Below are 15,405 nucleotides of genomic sequence, written 5' to 3'. Positions count from 1 at the left end.
AGGACTGATCTCTTATAGGAGGGACTGGTTGGATCTCCTTGCAGTCCAAGGGACTCTCAAGAGTCTTCTCCAACACCACAGTTCAAAAGCATCAATTCTTCGGCACTCAGCTTTCTTCACAGTCCAACTCTCACATCCATACATGACCACTGGAAAAACCATAGCCTTGACTAGACAGACCTTTGTCGGCAAAGTAATGTTTCTGCTTTTGAATATGCTGTCTAGGTTGGTCATAACTTTCCTTTCAAGGAGTAAGCGTCTTTTAATTTCATGGCTGCAATCACCATCTGCAGTGATTTTGGAGCCCAGAAAAATAAAGTCTGCCGCTGTTACCACTGTTTTTCCATCTATTTGCCATGATGTGACGGGACCAGATGCCATGATCTTAGTTTTCTGAATGTTGAGCTTTAAGTCAACTTTCTTACTCTCTTCTTTCACTTTCATCAAAAGGCTCTTTAGTTCTTCGCGTTCTGCCATAAGGGAGGAGTCATCTTATGCCTAGAGTTCACTGCCAAAAAAGAAATCCAAGGTAGAGGGAGGCTGGGAGGTATAGTTGAAACAAAATGGGTTATAAGCTGATTTTTACTGAAAGTGGATGATGTACCTGTGGGTTCATTATACTATTCATTCTATTTTTATATTTATTGACACCTTCTAGAATGAGAGAAAGAGAGAGATCTCCCTATCCTACTTGCTATTCTTTTTTTTTCTCTCAAGAGATAGGAACAGGCACTTTCCTGGAAGTACAGTGGTTAAGACACCAAGCTTCCCAGCTTCCCCAGTGGCACAGTGGTAAAATATCTGCCTGCCAATGCAGGAGACACAGGTTTGATCCCTGATCCATGAAGACCCCACACGCCATGGAGTAACTAAGCCCGTGCTCTAGAGTCTGGGAGCCGTAGAGATCGTGCTCCATAACAAGCAAAGCCACCACATCGAGAAGCCAGAGCGCTACAGCGAAGGGTAGGCCCCAACCACCGCACATAGAGAAAACCTGCACAGAGCAACGAAGACCTGGAACAGCCAAAAATAAACAAACAACAACCACAAAAAGACTCTGCGATTCCAAGGCCGGGGGTGTGGGTTTGATCCCTGGCAGGTGAATTACGGGGCTTTCCAGGGGGTGCAGAGGTAAAGAACCCCCCTGCCAATGCAGAAGACGCAGGTTCGACCCCTGAATCAGGAAGAGTCCGTTGAGTAGGAAATGGCAACCCACTCCAGTATTTTTACCAGGATAATTCCATGGACAGAGGAGCCTGGCAGGCTGTAGTCCAGGGGGTCGCATGGACTACACGACTGTACACAAAAAGGAGGAGGAAGAGGGGAACTAAGATCCCACGCATCACCCGGCATGGCCAGAAAAAATAAATAAATAAGGGAAAAAGAGAAATAGAGACAAAATAATTAAGCGCTTTTAAAGCACTTTCTATCCCCTCTTTAGAGTCTCCCTTGCTCTTGCCATTAGACCAATAGCCACTCCTCAGCACTGCCCACTGGGAGGCATACATCTGACCACACTGCTAAGGTGCTTGTGGCTTACCACCCCAGGGGTAATCCTTGCAGCTCAGGGGTGAGAAGAGGTCACCCCACAAGACAAAGACAGAAACAGTGGGTGGTGAAGTTTCAAGCACCGGCTGCAGGCCAGAGGGAGGATATTTCTGCGTGTATTAGAGGTAGGAAGGAGGCTCTCTCACATTCTGCCCTTTGCAGGAAGCCCTGGCAGAGGGTACTATGGTTTTCTCTTTATTTCTCTTCTCTGAGCTTTGTTGCCGGTCTGGGCAGCAAGCTCTGAATTCAGCATTGTTCAGAGACAGGAGATACTGCGAGATGAGGGTAAGCAGCTGGATAAATTAGTAAGATCCTGTCTCATTAATACGGGATGAGGGAAAAAGGTCCTTGCCTCTCCAAGTTTGCTGTGGGCCTGCTGCTAGCATGCAGCGCCCAGCCTGGCACCAGTCACACCTGGTAACAGGTTCTCAGTAAAATTCTCTTCCTCTGAGAGTGCGGAGAAATGAGCAGGGCAGGGCTCAGGAATTCTGAGCTGGTTAAAACCTCAACCTGTCCAGCCAGTTCTGCTCCAGGCTGCCACAGGCTGCTACTTTGTGTGCTACAGACATTTTTGTATACCTTCGTGTGTTCTTGGGCTCTTCGTTTGTTTATGCTGCTCTTTTGCACACAAATCTGTCCCTGTATATACCAGACAGCCCTATCGAATGTTGTTCTATCACCTTAACATTGTCAGACTTCCTTCCTAGCACTTATATGGAAGCATTAGTCAATCATGTCTGACTCTTTGTGACCCCATGGAGTATAGCCCACCAGGCTCTCTGTCCATGGAATTCTCCAGGCAAGAATACTGGAGTGGGTTGCCATGCCCTTCTTCAGGCGACCTTCCTGACCCAGGGATTGAACCCAACTCTCCTGCATTGTGGGCAGATTCTTTACTATCTGAGCCACCAGGGAAGCACCCTAGAACGTATATGAAATGATCCTACTTATTTATATATTTACTTGATTAGTTGTTATCTAAGATATTCGATAATATTCTAAGGCCGTCTCCCTTAGAATGTCACCTCTTTGATAGAAATTTTGTCTTGTTGACCACTTTGCCTACCAAAACAGGGTGTTTGTGGAGATTGAATGCATGAATGACCACACACACGTTTGTCTTCCAAAGGAGAGCATGGACAGGTTAGCGAGACAGCTGCTGTGTGAAGGGTCCAGAGCCAGTCCTTCTCCAAGGCATGGGACCCCACTGTGGCCCTGACTGCAACACACTGACCTTCCACCCTGCTCTCCTTCCTTCCTTCCTTTCTCTCTCTAATATTAATATATATGTGTGTTTGTTTTGTTGTAATACCTTTACTTGGAGTTTGGTTACAAAAGTAACACATACTTGTTCTCTTTTCTTTTCTTCTTTTTGGCCACAGCTTTGTTTTGGCTGTGTAGCTTGTGGGATTTTAGTTCCCTGACCAGGGCTTGAAACCGGGTCACAGCATTGAAAGTACTGAGTCCTAACCCCTGGACCACCAGGGAATTCCCCTTGTTGGTTATCTTTTAAAATGCACAAGTATATTTTTTAAATAATGGAAAATTATCCCCTTCCTTTCATTGCCTCTTTCCAAAGGTAACCAGGCTGGCATTCAGATGTATATGCTCCCAGTCTTTCCTGGAGCACAGGGGAGTCTTCACCACTCCCCCCACCAAGACTGCACAGTTCCAAGCTGAGGACAGCTGCTTCCTCACTCCTCTCCCCCTTTCAGAGAAAAATTCTCCATGTCCTGAGATTTCTCAGAAACAAAACACTACAGCTTTCCACATTCCTTCTATGCTCCCCACCCTCCTCCTTCAAACAAACAAAGCAAAACAAAACACAGAAATGCCAAGGAATGATTATAAAAACTGTGAGCTCCTGAATCAGACAGATCTGGATGGAAATCCTGCCATACCATCTGTCAGTTGCCTTGACCCTCTCTGAGCCTCAGTTTCTTTGTAAGAGAAAAGATGATGTACTTACAAGATCGGGTTGGGACAAGGGTTAAACTGGGCACTAGACAAGGGCTGGTGCGTGGGAGGAGATTTCATAACTTAATTTTTCTTTCTTCCCAATATCATTCCCAGGCCAATTGCAACTGCTTCCCTGTCACTTTAGTTTTGCTAGAGATGAAGAACACCAAGGTTTCTTTTCTTTTGTAAATACATCATGTTGTTCATCATCTCCTCTTCCTTCCCTTCACTGGGTTTAGTACTTCTTTCCTCAATTCCCTGTTTCCCCATCAATGTTCTCAGGGCCTGTTTACAGGGTCCCAAAGAAATCGGGCTTCAGGTGAAAGAAAAAGGGGGGACCCCACTCCAGTACTCCTGCCTGGAAAATCCCATGGACGGAGGAGCCTGGTAGGCTGCAGTCCAGGGGGTCGCAGAGTCGGACACGACTGAGCCACTTCTCTTTCACTTTTCACTTTCATGCACTGGAGAAGGAAATGGCAACCCACTCCAGTGTTCTTGCCTGGAGAATCCCAGGGACGGGGGAGCCTGGTGGGCTGCCATCTATGGGGTCGCACAGAGGTGGACACAACTGAAGTGACTTAGCAGCAGCAGCAGCAGCAGCAGCAGCGTCCCCCACCCCCGCCCCCTGTGGCTGTGGCTCCAGGGCCCCCAATTCAGCCAGGAACACCCCACTTCCTGTTTGTGGAGGCCACAGCCAAAGCTCAGGCAGTGGTTACACAATCAGTTACACAATCGCCTGGCTGTCTAGCTGTTAACCTGATAACCCATCACCTCTAATACTTACTGTGCTTCTCTGGGGCTTGAAACAACAGAAGGAATACACCCACCCCGCCAGCCTTCCCAAGCACCCTGTTTCGGGCTGGGGGATGCCCAGAGTCAGGGCGTCATGCAGGGCCACCCAGGTGAGTAGACTGAAGTCCAACTCGCCCAGCTCTGGTTGGCCTCTGTTTCAGGAAAGGGATCCCTGAAATTCCTGAGAGGCCGTACTAGGGGCACTCAGGAGACCCGTGCTGATTGGGGTACAGTTCACCCCAAGCCCTGTTCGGACCCAAAGAAGCAACTACACCAAGGGTGCTTCTCCGTTATCATTATCAGTCTGAACCCTGACCCTGGGTTGCCGCTACCTGCAGCCCCGATTAGGACAACTTTCCCCAGAACTTTGCAGGCTCTGGAGTGAGGATTCTGAGAGAAAATCACAGGAAGAGGCTAGAGGTGAGAGTGTGGAGCCGCAGGGCATGAGAGAGCTTGCATTGCGTGACAGACTCTGGGACGAGCTAAATAATAGCTTCTTTGAAGTTAAGAACTTTTGATAAGGCGGGGGCTGAGGGTTCTTTCTCTTTCCGATCTTGGCTGTTAGTCTCCCTCAAGCCAAAAAGTAGAAGAGTAAAGAAGAGGTAGGCAATAGAGACCCCAGAATGAGGGTGGCCAGAGGGATGGGGCAGGGTGAGTGGAGGCAGCCTGGAAGCAGGAAGCTGGCAAAGGTGAAGAAGCAGCCCTCAGGGCCCCCCCCCTGCGGGACAGCTGCACCCCCTTGTCAGCTGCCTGGGTGACAGTACAATGGCAAGAATGTAGAAGCAGGAAAGAGCCAAGAGGGGCTGAGTGACACTGGGGATGAGGGGATAAGAGGACCCCGGTCATGGGCAGCCACAGAGCATCCTCCCTTGAGTCAAATGATCCCTCATCCATGGGAACCAGGAGGCCAGACACCCAGCACACCACACACCGAAGCCCAGCCTCGCTCTCCTGCCTGCCACTCTGGTTTGGAAGCCCTGTGGCTCTTTTCAACTGGCAACCTCAAGCCCAAACGTTGCTTTCACTCTCCAATAAAAACTTCACCGCACAGCTTTCATCCGAGGAGATGAAAGAGGCTTCCAGAGACCAGAGCCAGCAGGTTCCTAGAAGGGGGTGGGGGTTACCCCAGTCAAGTAGCCAAGTTTGATGACAGAGGGGGCCCTTGGTTTCGAGATGCAGAGCAATCTGTGGGAGTCCTCTTGTCCAGCTCTCTAAACCCTCGCTCCCCAGATGAGGGCAGCCCCCAGAGAGTTAAGGGATCAGGCTTCAACCATGCCTCAGTTCTTGAGCAAGTAGCTGTCATTTGCCTAGGAGCTGGGACACTCTATTAGCAGGCTCAGCAGTCATGGAATCCTCCAGTTGGAGAACTATATCCTGTATAGATGGAGAGCCTGAGTTTTAGGGCCTGTCACGGTCAGCTAGGGACAATGGCATCACACTGGACTGTCCTCGGGCCCTACTACGCTGCCCTGAGGAGTTGTCAGGGCACCAGGCTGGGAGATGAGGGGGAGCATTCCACTTTCACCTTCTGAGGTTTACGAGGGTAGCAGAGGGTGATAATGAGCACTGCCGAGCTTCCTTCCACTCCAAAGCTTATGAGGAGCGAATGGGTCAGGGGCAGGTGGAACCTGGACACACAACCCCGCCCTGGCTCCTATCAGGGCAGCTGAGGTAGGGGACACAGATGTCTGGAATGAGAAGGAACCTCAAGGGGGAGCTGACCCTGGCTACGGATGGGGGAGCAAATGAGCCCACAGTCCTCAGGGTCTCTGAATGCCAAGAGTCAGGTCCACGTGCAGAGATGAGCGTTGAGAGATCCAGAAACGTGTGAGCATACACACTCATGCAAACACACGTGCCCATGCCCACAAAAGCATAAACATTCTGGCAGGTACACAGATGTGCACAGGCACACACGTACACAGCCACAGATGGTGACACACAAGCGCCCTCACATAGCCACACAGACACAGATATACACTCGCGCAGGCACAGGCACACACACGCAGGCAGCGCCCGCCCAGATACACAGAAGCACATGCCCAGGCACCCACCCCGCTAAAGGGAAACGTGCTCAGACACAGCGCACATCTGCACACGCTCAGGTTCCTTCGCGCACACACACTTGCACTCTCACACAAACAGCTGCCCAGGCCGTTTGAAAGTGCCCCAGCTGGCCAGCCGCTATCCGTCATTCCCTCCTAGCGGCGGCCCGGGCCCTCCCCCTGCCCCGCCCACCCCAATTGTTTGTATAAATTCGGTCCCGGTGCCCCTTTCCCGCACAGCCAGCCAGCCTGGACACCTGCACAGCCTTCTCTTTCTGCCCACTCCTGGCAGACCCCTCGGGAGCAAAGCGCACCAGCGAGCGGCATGGGTAAGGAGCGGGGCTTCCGACCACCGTGCGCGGCCCGCCGCTGGCCCGCCCCGCTCCAGGAAGTGACCGAAAACCTGGAGCCGGAGCTGGTTAGCGGCGGGAGCTGCGCGGCTCTGCTCCACCGTCGCCACCCCACCCCTGCATTTCCCAGAGCCAAAGTTCTGGAATCGTCCGTCTGGGAAGGCAGAGGGACTGCTGGGAAGGGTGACCTTGGGCTCCACCCCAGCTCCCCAGCTGCAGCCTGGGACCAGGGCGCCTTGCAGCAGCTGAGAAAATACGTGCGGGTGAGGGCACTTAGGAGAAACTGTGCCGCGACAGTTACCATGGGAGATTGACCACCCTGCTCCAGCCCTCGGCCAGCTTCTCGCTGCAGTCACTAGGGAACCCGGCCGGCCGTGGCCAGGGCGCTCTCCAGCCATCCTGCCGCACCGATCACTCCAGGAGGGAGGTCAGGGAGCCCCCACACTCTCTTAAAACGGGGGGCGGGGGAGAAGGTGTTTCAGTGCCTCCACCTTCTCAGTCCTCCAAGTCTCCAAGCTCTCCTGTTCCCCTGTCCCTGGACTTCTTGATGTCAGGCTGAGGAGGAGCCTGGGTCTGCTTGGGAGTATTGAGGTTCTTGTCTCCTGAGACCTGGCTCTTTCCTGTACTGATGGAATGCCCAACAAGCCAGCCTGGCTTTGGAAGAACCCCTGGGCTCATCTCCAACCCAAAGATATTCAGAGAATGTTGCTTGAAATGCTTAAGATAGATGCTCCCCTAGAAAGAGGACTGATGCTCAGTGGAGTTTGAGTGGCTCTCAGGGCCTGACCCTGACTGGGGGAAATGCTGTGGGTGTTGGGGCATGGGGCACTTGGGCTCTGGGATGGGAGGATAGTGCTTGGGGCGATACCTCCTTCACAACACACCTCCTTCATACCTTTACTTCTCTCTCAGTCTCTGGCTTTGCAGTTTTTGTATCTCTGTCTTGATGTCTTGGAGTTTTGGTTTGTTTGTTTGTTTCACATTTTTATTCATTTATTTGGTTGCATGGGGTCCTAGTTGCAGCACCAGGGATCTTTTAATTGCAGCGAGGGTTCTCTAGTTGTGGTGCATGGGTTCCAGAGCTGTGGGGTTAGTAGCCTTACTGCCTGCAGAATCTTAATTCCCCAACTAGGGATCGAACCCACATCCCCTGCACTGCAAGGCAGATTCTTAACCAGTGGACCAACAGGGAAGTCCCTTGATATCTTGGAGTTTTGAACCTCCTTCCATTCTGTTTCTGGCAACCTCCTTCCCCTCCCCCTCCCCTCCTGTGCCAGACCCTGACACAGCTTGGTTGTAGAGCTGAACAAGTATTAATTCCTTGGGGCTGGGCCTCACCTGTCCCAGCCCAGCCCAGCCCTCTTTCTGGGCACCAGGCACTACCTTGGATCTCTGGCACAGCCCTACCCATATTTATACATTTCTCACCTGAAAGTACTTCTGAATACTTTGTCTTGTTTGGCCTTCACAGCCACTTAGAGAAGAAGGTGAGGTATTATTAGCCCTTTTAGGCAAAGGGGAGAAAATGGAGAGAGTAGATGTCAAACCTGGACCTTGAAACCACACTCTGGACTCTACAATGCTGTTACTGCCTTTCAGACTCCTAATTCACGTGGCTGCTGCAAGTAGGGGGCCTGGCTCCCTGGCTGAGGGCCTGAGCCCAGGCACCAGACTGGCCATGCTCCCCCAGGGAGGCCGTGTCAAGTCCTGTGAACTCCACTCCAGGGTTTTTTCTGGCCTACAGCTCCCTCTGTTTATTCCTCAGCCCTTCCTCCAGGTTAGGCCCCAAATCCTGATGTTTAATGCCTAGTGGTAGCCATCCTTGTCAGGGACTGACTTTGGTTCCAGACTTTGGTCCCCTAGATCCATGTGGCTTCTCTTGGCAGACATCAGGGGACACGGAGGGCCTCTTCCTGTAGCTCTGGTGGTTGGGCATCTGAACTTTCCAGGGTTGGTTTGCAGATAAACCAAGTGGATGAGGCCCACACAGGGGTAGAAACCAATTTCTAAGGATCTAACGATCTTCAGCTGGCGTCAGTCCTGCAGCCTTGAACTTTCTCCTAACCCTTCCCAGACTCTTGGTTATATAACCCTAGCGCTGGCTGGCAGCCTGAGGTCGGGATCCAGAGGGGAGGGAAGCAGGAAGTATCCCAGCTCCTGGCTTAGATGCCTTTCAAGTGAAATGAGATGAATAGGCGCCACCTGAGGGCTATTCCTCAAGCACAGCCAGGGTTTACTGGCTGCTCCCAGGCAAGTACACAGCCCCACACTTGACTTCAACTCCTGGTTTATTTCTCATACAAGCCCACTGTGGTATTCTTATTACCCTCTTTTTACAGATGATGTGAAAACTGAGGCCAAGGTTAAGTGATGTGTCTAAGTTCCCATGGCCAGTCAGTGACCAGCTGAGATGGGGGCTCAAGTCAATGTCATAACCATTGCACCAGACAGCCTCCCCTGCACTTACCCTTCTCCTGCCTCCCCTGGGTCCTGCTTGAGGGTCTGTGCACCTTCAAGTGTATCTCTGCAACTCTTCCCACCACTCCCACACACTCAGGAGGGTCTGGAGAGGACCTGGGATGGTGCCTCTGCCTTGGCCAGTGGCGGGATGGGAGGATTGGGGGCTGCAGCATGTAAGGAAGGAGCCTTGGCCCTCCAGAGCGTGGGCCAGCCAACAAGCGCCATTGTTTCCACAGCGACCAAGTGTGGGAAGTGCGGACCTGGCTACCCTTCCCCTCTGGAGGCCATGAAAGGTAAGTGTGAAAATGTTGAGATCCAGCATCCCCAGGAGTGGGCAAGCCAGTGCCTGTTACTGACCCTGTTGCTGGCACACCCTGCACATAAGTCTGGCCCTCCTCCCCAGCCTGTCACCCCCACTGCCTGCTTTCTACCCTGTAGGACCCAGGGAGGAGCTTGTCTACCTGCCCTGCATTTACCGAAACACGGGCATTGAAGCCCCAGATTACCTGGCCACTGTGGATGTTAACCCCAAGTCTCCCCAGTATTCCCAGGTGAGGTGGTGCTTGGACACCAGTGGGCCCTAAGACCCCCTCCTCTAGACTGCCCTGACAATGCCCTCCCCACTCCATCCTTCTTCACCCTCCCCGGGTCTGGTTGTTCAGGTTGCTCATTGCACAAGAGCACCCCCACCCATGTGCAAGGTCAGTGCTGGAATCACGGCTGTGCTCTGCTGCCAGTTGCAGTGGGTCGGGGGCCCCTTTTTGAAAAGTGCACAGAGGCATGGTCTGGATAAGCACCGCCCATACCTGCTCTCCTCTGCTAGGTCATCCACCGGCTGCCCATGCCCAAACTGAAGGACGAACTGCATCACTCAGGATGGAACACCTGCAGCAGCTGCTTCGGGGACAGCACCAAGTCACGCACCAAGCTGGTGCTGCCCGGCCTCATCTCCTCCCGAGTCTATGTGGTGGACGTGGCCACCGAGCCCCGTGCTCCAAAGCTGCACAAGGCACGTCCTCTGCCCTAGCCAGCTCTGAGCCCCTGATGTGCTCAGCGCCTGGGGCAGCCTATGGGCAGGAAAGCTGCCCCTACAGCAGCTGCCTCGGGCTCCTGCGCAGAGTCAGGCTTGGCAGCAGGGAGCGGGGCTGGACTTTGGAGGAGAGTTACCATATGTGCTGGGTCATTGTCACCCAGAGGCACCACAAGGGAGGAAGGAGGCTCTTGTTTTTCACTCTGAGCTGAAGGAGCCATTTCTTCCCCAGTGAGTTCGTGAGGCCAGGGTTTCCCTTAGGCGGAGCCTCTGATCCCTCCTTTCAACACTTTGCTGAGTGCCCTCTTTGTGCCAGGCACTCACTGCTGGCCGCTGGTGATACAGAATTGACACTGGCATCCTCCCAGCCTGGGAGGAGCTTATGGTCTCAAAGGGCTGTGAATGCCCTCAAGACTGGGGAGGAACGGGGAGGAGGGAGGAGAGAAATTCCAGCTTTCTGCCAGAGAGTTGTCAGTCTGACGCCACTGCTGCTCTGCAGACTGAACCTTTGCCATATTCCTACAGGGAAAATTGTGTCCCTGTTTGAAAGGAAAAGAGGGTGGGTCAGCAAGTAGGAGTGTGAGAGGGGAGGAGTAAGGAGTGGAGACTCCTGGCCCTGTTAGTTTCTGACATCATTCCTTACCCCTCTCCAGGTCATCGAACCCAAGGAGATCCATGCCAAGTGTGACCTGGGCTACCTCCACACCAGCCACTGTCTGGCCAGTGGGGAGGTGATGATCAGTTCCCTGGGAGACCCCAAGGGCAATGGCAAAGGTATTGTAGGCACACCTGTGAGGGAAGCGGACTCCAAACTACGGGAGGGATGGAATGACCTTCCCGGGAGAATCAGAGGGGGGGGTCTCATCCAATATTTAAATAATAATCATGTAACTTTGGTCTTCCCAGCTGGCATTAGTGGTAAAGAACTTAGCTGCCAATGCAGGTTGACGTAAGAGATGTGGGTTGGATCCCTGGGCCAGGAAGATTCCCCTGGAGGAAGGCAGGGCAACCCACTCCAGTATTCCTGCCTAGAGAACCCCGTGGACAGAGAAACCTGGTGGGCTGCAGTCCATAGGGTTGAACACAGTCCGACAAAAGTGAAATGACTTAGCACACATGTGTGTAACTTTAGCTGTTTCAATTATTTTTATGAGAATGAGCCTTGAATGATGAATTCACTTACAAGTTCTGGTCTGCCATGGGGAATGTGAGAGAGTATAGACATGGCCTCAGAAAACAGATACATTTAATATCAGCCTTCCCGAATTCAAGAGCAAATCTTACAATCCTTGGGATCCTTAATTGTCACAGCTACTTGCTCACTTATGGTGTGATCAATAGCTTTTACATGAAATGTCTACTATGTGCCAGACGCAACCTAAGAGATAGATGCTACCGTGATCCCTGTTTCACATGTTAGGAACCTGGGGCGCAGACTGGTTAAGTCAGCAGCTATTAAGTGGCAGAGCTGGAACTCAAACCTGGCACTGTGGCTCCCCAATTTATGTCCTAATCACCGTGCTGTATTACTTCTCTCCCAGCCTCACCTGTTTCACCAGAGCTTTCCACCCAAGGGGCTTGGAGTGAACTATCAGTTAAGGTCATGGGTGGCCTTACTGATTGCTGCATTAGACTGCAGTAAATTACTGCATTAGATTGCATTAGATCAAGGTTACTGCATTAGACTCCATTTAACTGCTTTTTCTAGAAGATGGGTTGCATGACATTCCAAGATTTAAAAACACTTAGGAGTAGACATCTATTTACATTTGCAAAGAAATGGCAAGGCGTCACAACCTACTCAGCTAGGGAAAAACATAGTGGGGACTCGTGTCGAATTACAAATTAATAGCATTTTCTCTGTCTAAAAAAATGTAGTGAGCAGAATGGAGTTTAGACTCTGGCAGGAATCCTACACTGAAAATAGGAGGCTGGGCAAAGGAAGCATAGGGTACAGAGTCCCAAAAGATCCTGGCTCAAGGGAGGAAAAATGGACCCTGTGGTCTGGGAGAGGGAGGAACTGATGAGACGCAGGGACACCAGAGCAAGTCCCCACCTTTCACCTGGCCTTCTGGGTGGGACCCTTTGGACAGGTGGCCAAATCCACCTCCTGAATCTAAGGACCTGGCAAACCCAGCAAGGAGGGGCACCGGGCAATAGGCTCGGAGCCTCCTGGACAGGCCTGGGGTGAGGGCTGGATGCAGGTGCTGTCTCCACCACCTCTACCTACTGCTTGACTTTCCTCACTGCTCAGGGGGTTTTGTGCTCCTGGATGGAGAGACATTTGAGGTGAAGGGGACGTGGGAGCGGCCTGGAGGTGCTGCGCCTATGGGCTATGACTTCTGGTATCAACCTCGACACAATGTCATGATCAGTACTGAATGGGCAGCTCCCAATGTGTTACAAGATGGCTTCAACCCTGCTGATGTGGAGGCAGGTGAGAATCCCCTGTATACCCATGGGCTGGCTGGAGCCTGCTCACATGAACCCCTGCTTTTCTCTTCCAAACCCCCACTCTCCAGCCATCTTACTTCCCTCATGTGGATCTCGGAACCCTGGGGTGATGGTATAGGATGTGCTGAGTGCTCTGACTTGCTCAAGCATCCATCTGATCCCTCCAACCCATCTTTCATCCTTCTACCCTGGGCTGGGCCCCAGCCTTGGCCCAGGCTCTCCTGCCCTGATCCTGATTCCATCTTTCGGCCGCGTCTCCACCCCAGGGCTGTATGGGCAGCGCTTACACGTGTGGGACTGGCAGCGCCGTGAGAGGGTGCAGACCCTGACTATGCAGGACGGTCTCATCCCCCTGGAGATCCGCTTCCTACACAACCCGGCCGCCGACCAGGGCTTTGTGGGCTGTGCCCTTGGCTCCAACATCCAGCGCTTCTACAAGAACCAGGTGATGTGAGCTCTGGCCCTCTCCTCCCAGCAGTCCTGTCCACTGTCTGCCAGCTTCCGTACTGTGTCACTCCCTTCTCCCTCAGGGTGACCCAGGCCTCCTCCTCCTCTGGCTCCACCAACCCAGACTTCCCAGGAATTAAAAATAAGGCACCCGCCCTGCCTCTCTTCTCTGTCCTAGGCTAATTTCTCCCTAAGCCCCAACTGGCCATATTCATTCATTCATTCAAAAAATATTTAGTGAGTCAGGCACTGTGCTAGGGCTTCTGAGGTGGTGCTAGTGGTAAAGAACCCACCTACCAATGCAGGTAGATGTAAAGAGACGTGGGTTTGATCCCTCGGTGGAGAAGGACCCCTGGAGCAGGGCACAGCAATCCACTGCAGTATTCTTGCCAGGAGAACCCCATCCATGGGCAGAGGAACCTGGTGGACTGAGGTCCATAGGGTCGCAAAGAGTCGGACACAGCTTAAGCAACACACACACACACACACACACACACACACTGTGCTAAGTGCTGGGAATACAAGGGGAAAACAAACATGATCCCTGCTTAAGCAACACACACACACACACACACACACACACACTGTGCTAAGTGCTGGGAATACAAGGGGAAAACAGACATGATCCCTGCCTTAGGAAGGTCTGCATGGGAGCTAGACCCTAGCGGCAAGACCTATACCTACTCTGTCTCTGCAGACAGTACACTCTAGGGAGACAGACCTGACACCCATCACCCAGCTCTGACAGGCTCCCCTCTCTGCCTCTTAACCCCAATGCAGGGAGGGACTTGGTCAGTGGAGAAGGTGATCCAGGTGCCCTCCAAGAAAGTGAAGGGTTGGATACTGCCTGAAATGCCAAGTGAGTGCTCGGGGGAGCATGGGAATTGGAACGTTGATTTCTGGGCTGGGGAACAAGAGTCCCTAAAGCCTGTGGACCCCACCCCCTACCCCCAGGCCTGATCACTGACATCCTGCTGTCCCTGGATGACCGCTTCCTCTACTTCAGCAACTGGCTGCATGGGGACCTGCGACAGTATGACATCTCTGACCCCAAGAGGCCCCGCCTCGTGGGACAGGTGGGGTCCCAGCAGGATGGAGAGGGAGGGAGGGAGGAAGTAGATGTCTAGACCTGAGGCAAAGGGTACAAATACCTGGGGGATGATAAAGAAGGTGCAGGAAAAGCAGAGATGGGGGCTGAGGGATGTTCAGGCCAGCACCACAGGGAATCGTGGTTGCACGTGGGGAATGTGAGGAAGTGAGGTGCTCTTCCTGGAATGTCCTCACCGCCCACCACTGTCCTCCTTTCTGCTCTGTACCTCCCCATCCAGATCTTCCTCGGGGGCAGCATTGTTAAGGGAGGCCCTGTGCAGGTCTTGGAGGACCAGGAGCTGAAGTGCCAGCCAGAGCCCCTGGTGGTCAAGGTGAGGCTGTCTCCCCCACAGATCAAGGGTCCCTCAGATCCCTGCTGGAGAAGTATGGGGGGAGAGGGCTGGGCCGCAGCTGAATATCTCTCAGGGTTTGAGTGGTGCCACTGATTCCCACGACCTGTATGTAACCCTGGGGTCTGACCCCTGGTTTTCCCAAGGGGAAGCAAGTGGCTGGAGGCCCTCAGATGATCCAGCTCAGCTTGGATGGGACCCGTCTCTATGTCACCACATCGCTGTACAGTGCCTGGGACAAGCAGTTTTACCCTGATCTCATCAGGTAAGGAGACAGCCTGGCTCCCCTCCCAGCCCTCCTCTCCCAGAGGGGTTGGGCTTCCTGAAGACTCCTCAGCTCTGCTTGCAGACTCTGCTCCCTCCTCAGGAAGCCCTCTTCCCTCCCCCAACACTTACCTAACTTTGAAGGAGAGGTGGCCCCTGACCTCTTTCTTCTCCTGCCCTGTCTCCGCCAGGGAAGGCTCTGTGATGCTGCAGATTGACGTAGACACAGTAAGGGGAGGGCTGAAGTTGAACCCCAACTTCCTGGTGGATTTTGGGAAGGAGCCCCTTGGCCCAGCCCTGGCCCATGAGCTCCGCTACCCTGGGGGCGACTGCAGCTCTGACATCTGGCTCTGAAGCAGCCTCCCAGCCCCCCACTCCGGCTCCTAGCTGCATTCCACGTTTTGAACCCTCCGTTCTGCAGAGACCTGGCTTCTCTCTGCTCTCTCAGCCTCTGACCCTTAGCAGCTTCTCCTTTTAAAGCCAAACCCAGGCTGTTGACATATAGTTAGCCATGTCTCCATCTGCCTGCCACGGCCACAAGCCACTCACTGTGCTGTTTTCACATGAGCTGTTGGAAATGATTTTTCTAAAAAATAAACTGGTGAACCTCTTCCTGA

The 15,405-nt window shown here is 52.9% G+C and overlaps 1 protein-coding gene and 1 non-coding gene across 4 annotated transcripts; one reads left to right on the top strand and one right to left on the bottom strand.

The window, feature by feature from the left end:
• Positions 1-2,964: 2,964 nt before the first annotated feature.
• TRNAE-UUC (transfer RNA glutamic acid (anticodon UUC)) lies at positions 2,965-3,036 on the bottom strand. The gene has a single exon. It is a non-coding gene; the product is annotated as a tRNA-Glu (tRNA).
• A 3,238-nt stretch (positions 3,037-6,274) lies between these two features.
• SELENBP1 (selenium binding protein 1) lies at positions 6,275-15,405 on the top strand. 3 transcript variants are annotated; one of them, XM_069542227.1, is made up of 12 exons: positions 6,275-6,673; positions 9,391-9,447; positions 9,593-9,705; positions 9,978-10,163; positions 10,838-10,958; positions 12,439-12,621; positions 12,905-13,083; positions 13,866-13,944; positions 14,040-14,161; positions 14,414-14,506; positions 14,671-14,789; positions 14,980-15,405. In XM_069542227.1, the coding sequence occupies exons 1-12, from the start codon at positions 6,670-6,672 to the stop codon at positions 15,140-15,142; spliced, it is 1,419 nt and encodes a 472-aa protein (XP_069398328.1). In that variant the 5' UTR covers positions 6,275-6,669; the 3' UTR covers positions 15,143-15,405. The 3 variants fall into 3 exon arrangements, with proteins under 3 accessions (XP_069398328.1, XP_069398344.1, XP_069398335.1); XM_069542243.1 differs by having other exon boundaries at positions 6,581-6,957; XM_069542234.1 differs by having other exon boundaries at positions 6,581-7,121.

Source organism: Ovis canadensis, chromosome 1, assembly GCF_042477335.2.
Source record: "Ovis canadensis isolate MfBH-ARS-UI-01 breed Bighorn chromosome 1, ARS-UI_OviCan_v2, whole genome shotgun sequence".
Classification (NCBI taxonomy): domain Eukaryota; kingdom Metazoa; phylum Chordata; class Mammalia; order Artiodactyla; family Bovidae; genus Ovis; species Ovis canadensis.
Note: the sequence above shows the minus strand (reverse complement) of the source record. Positions and strands in the feature narration are given on the sequence as shown.

Excerpts from the sequence above, each read along its gene's own strand:
- SELENBP1 (XM_069542227.1), top strand. Across the intron at positions 12,622-12,904 it reads CCCTGCTGATGTGGAGGCAG|GGCTGTATGGGCAGCGCTTA; the intron begins GTGAGAATCCCC and ends TCTCCACCCCAG. Across the intron at positions 14,507-14,670 it reads CAGAGCCCCTGGTGGTCAAG|GGGAAGCAAGTGGCTGGAGG; the intron begins GTGAGGCTGTCT and ends GGTTTTCCCAAG.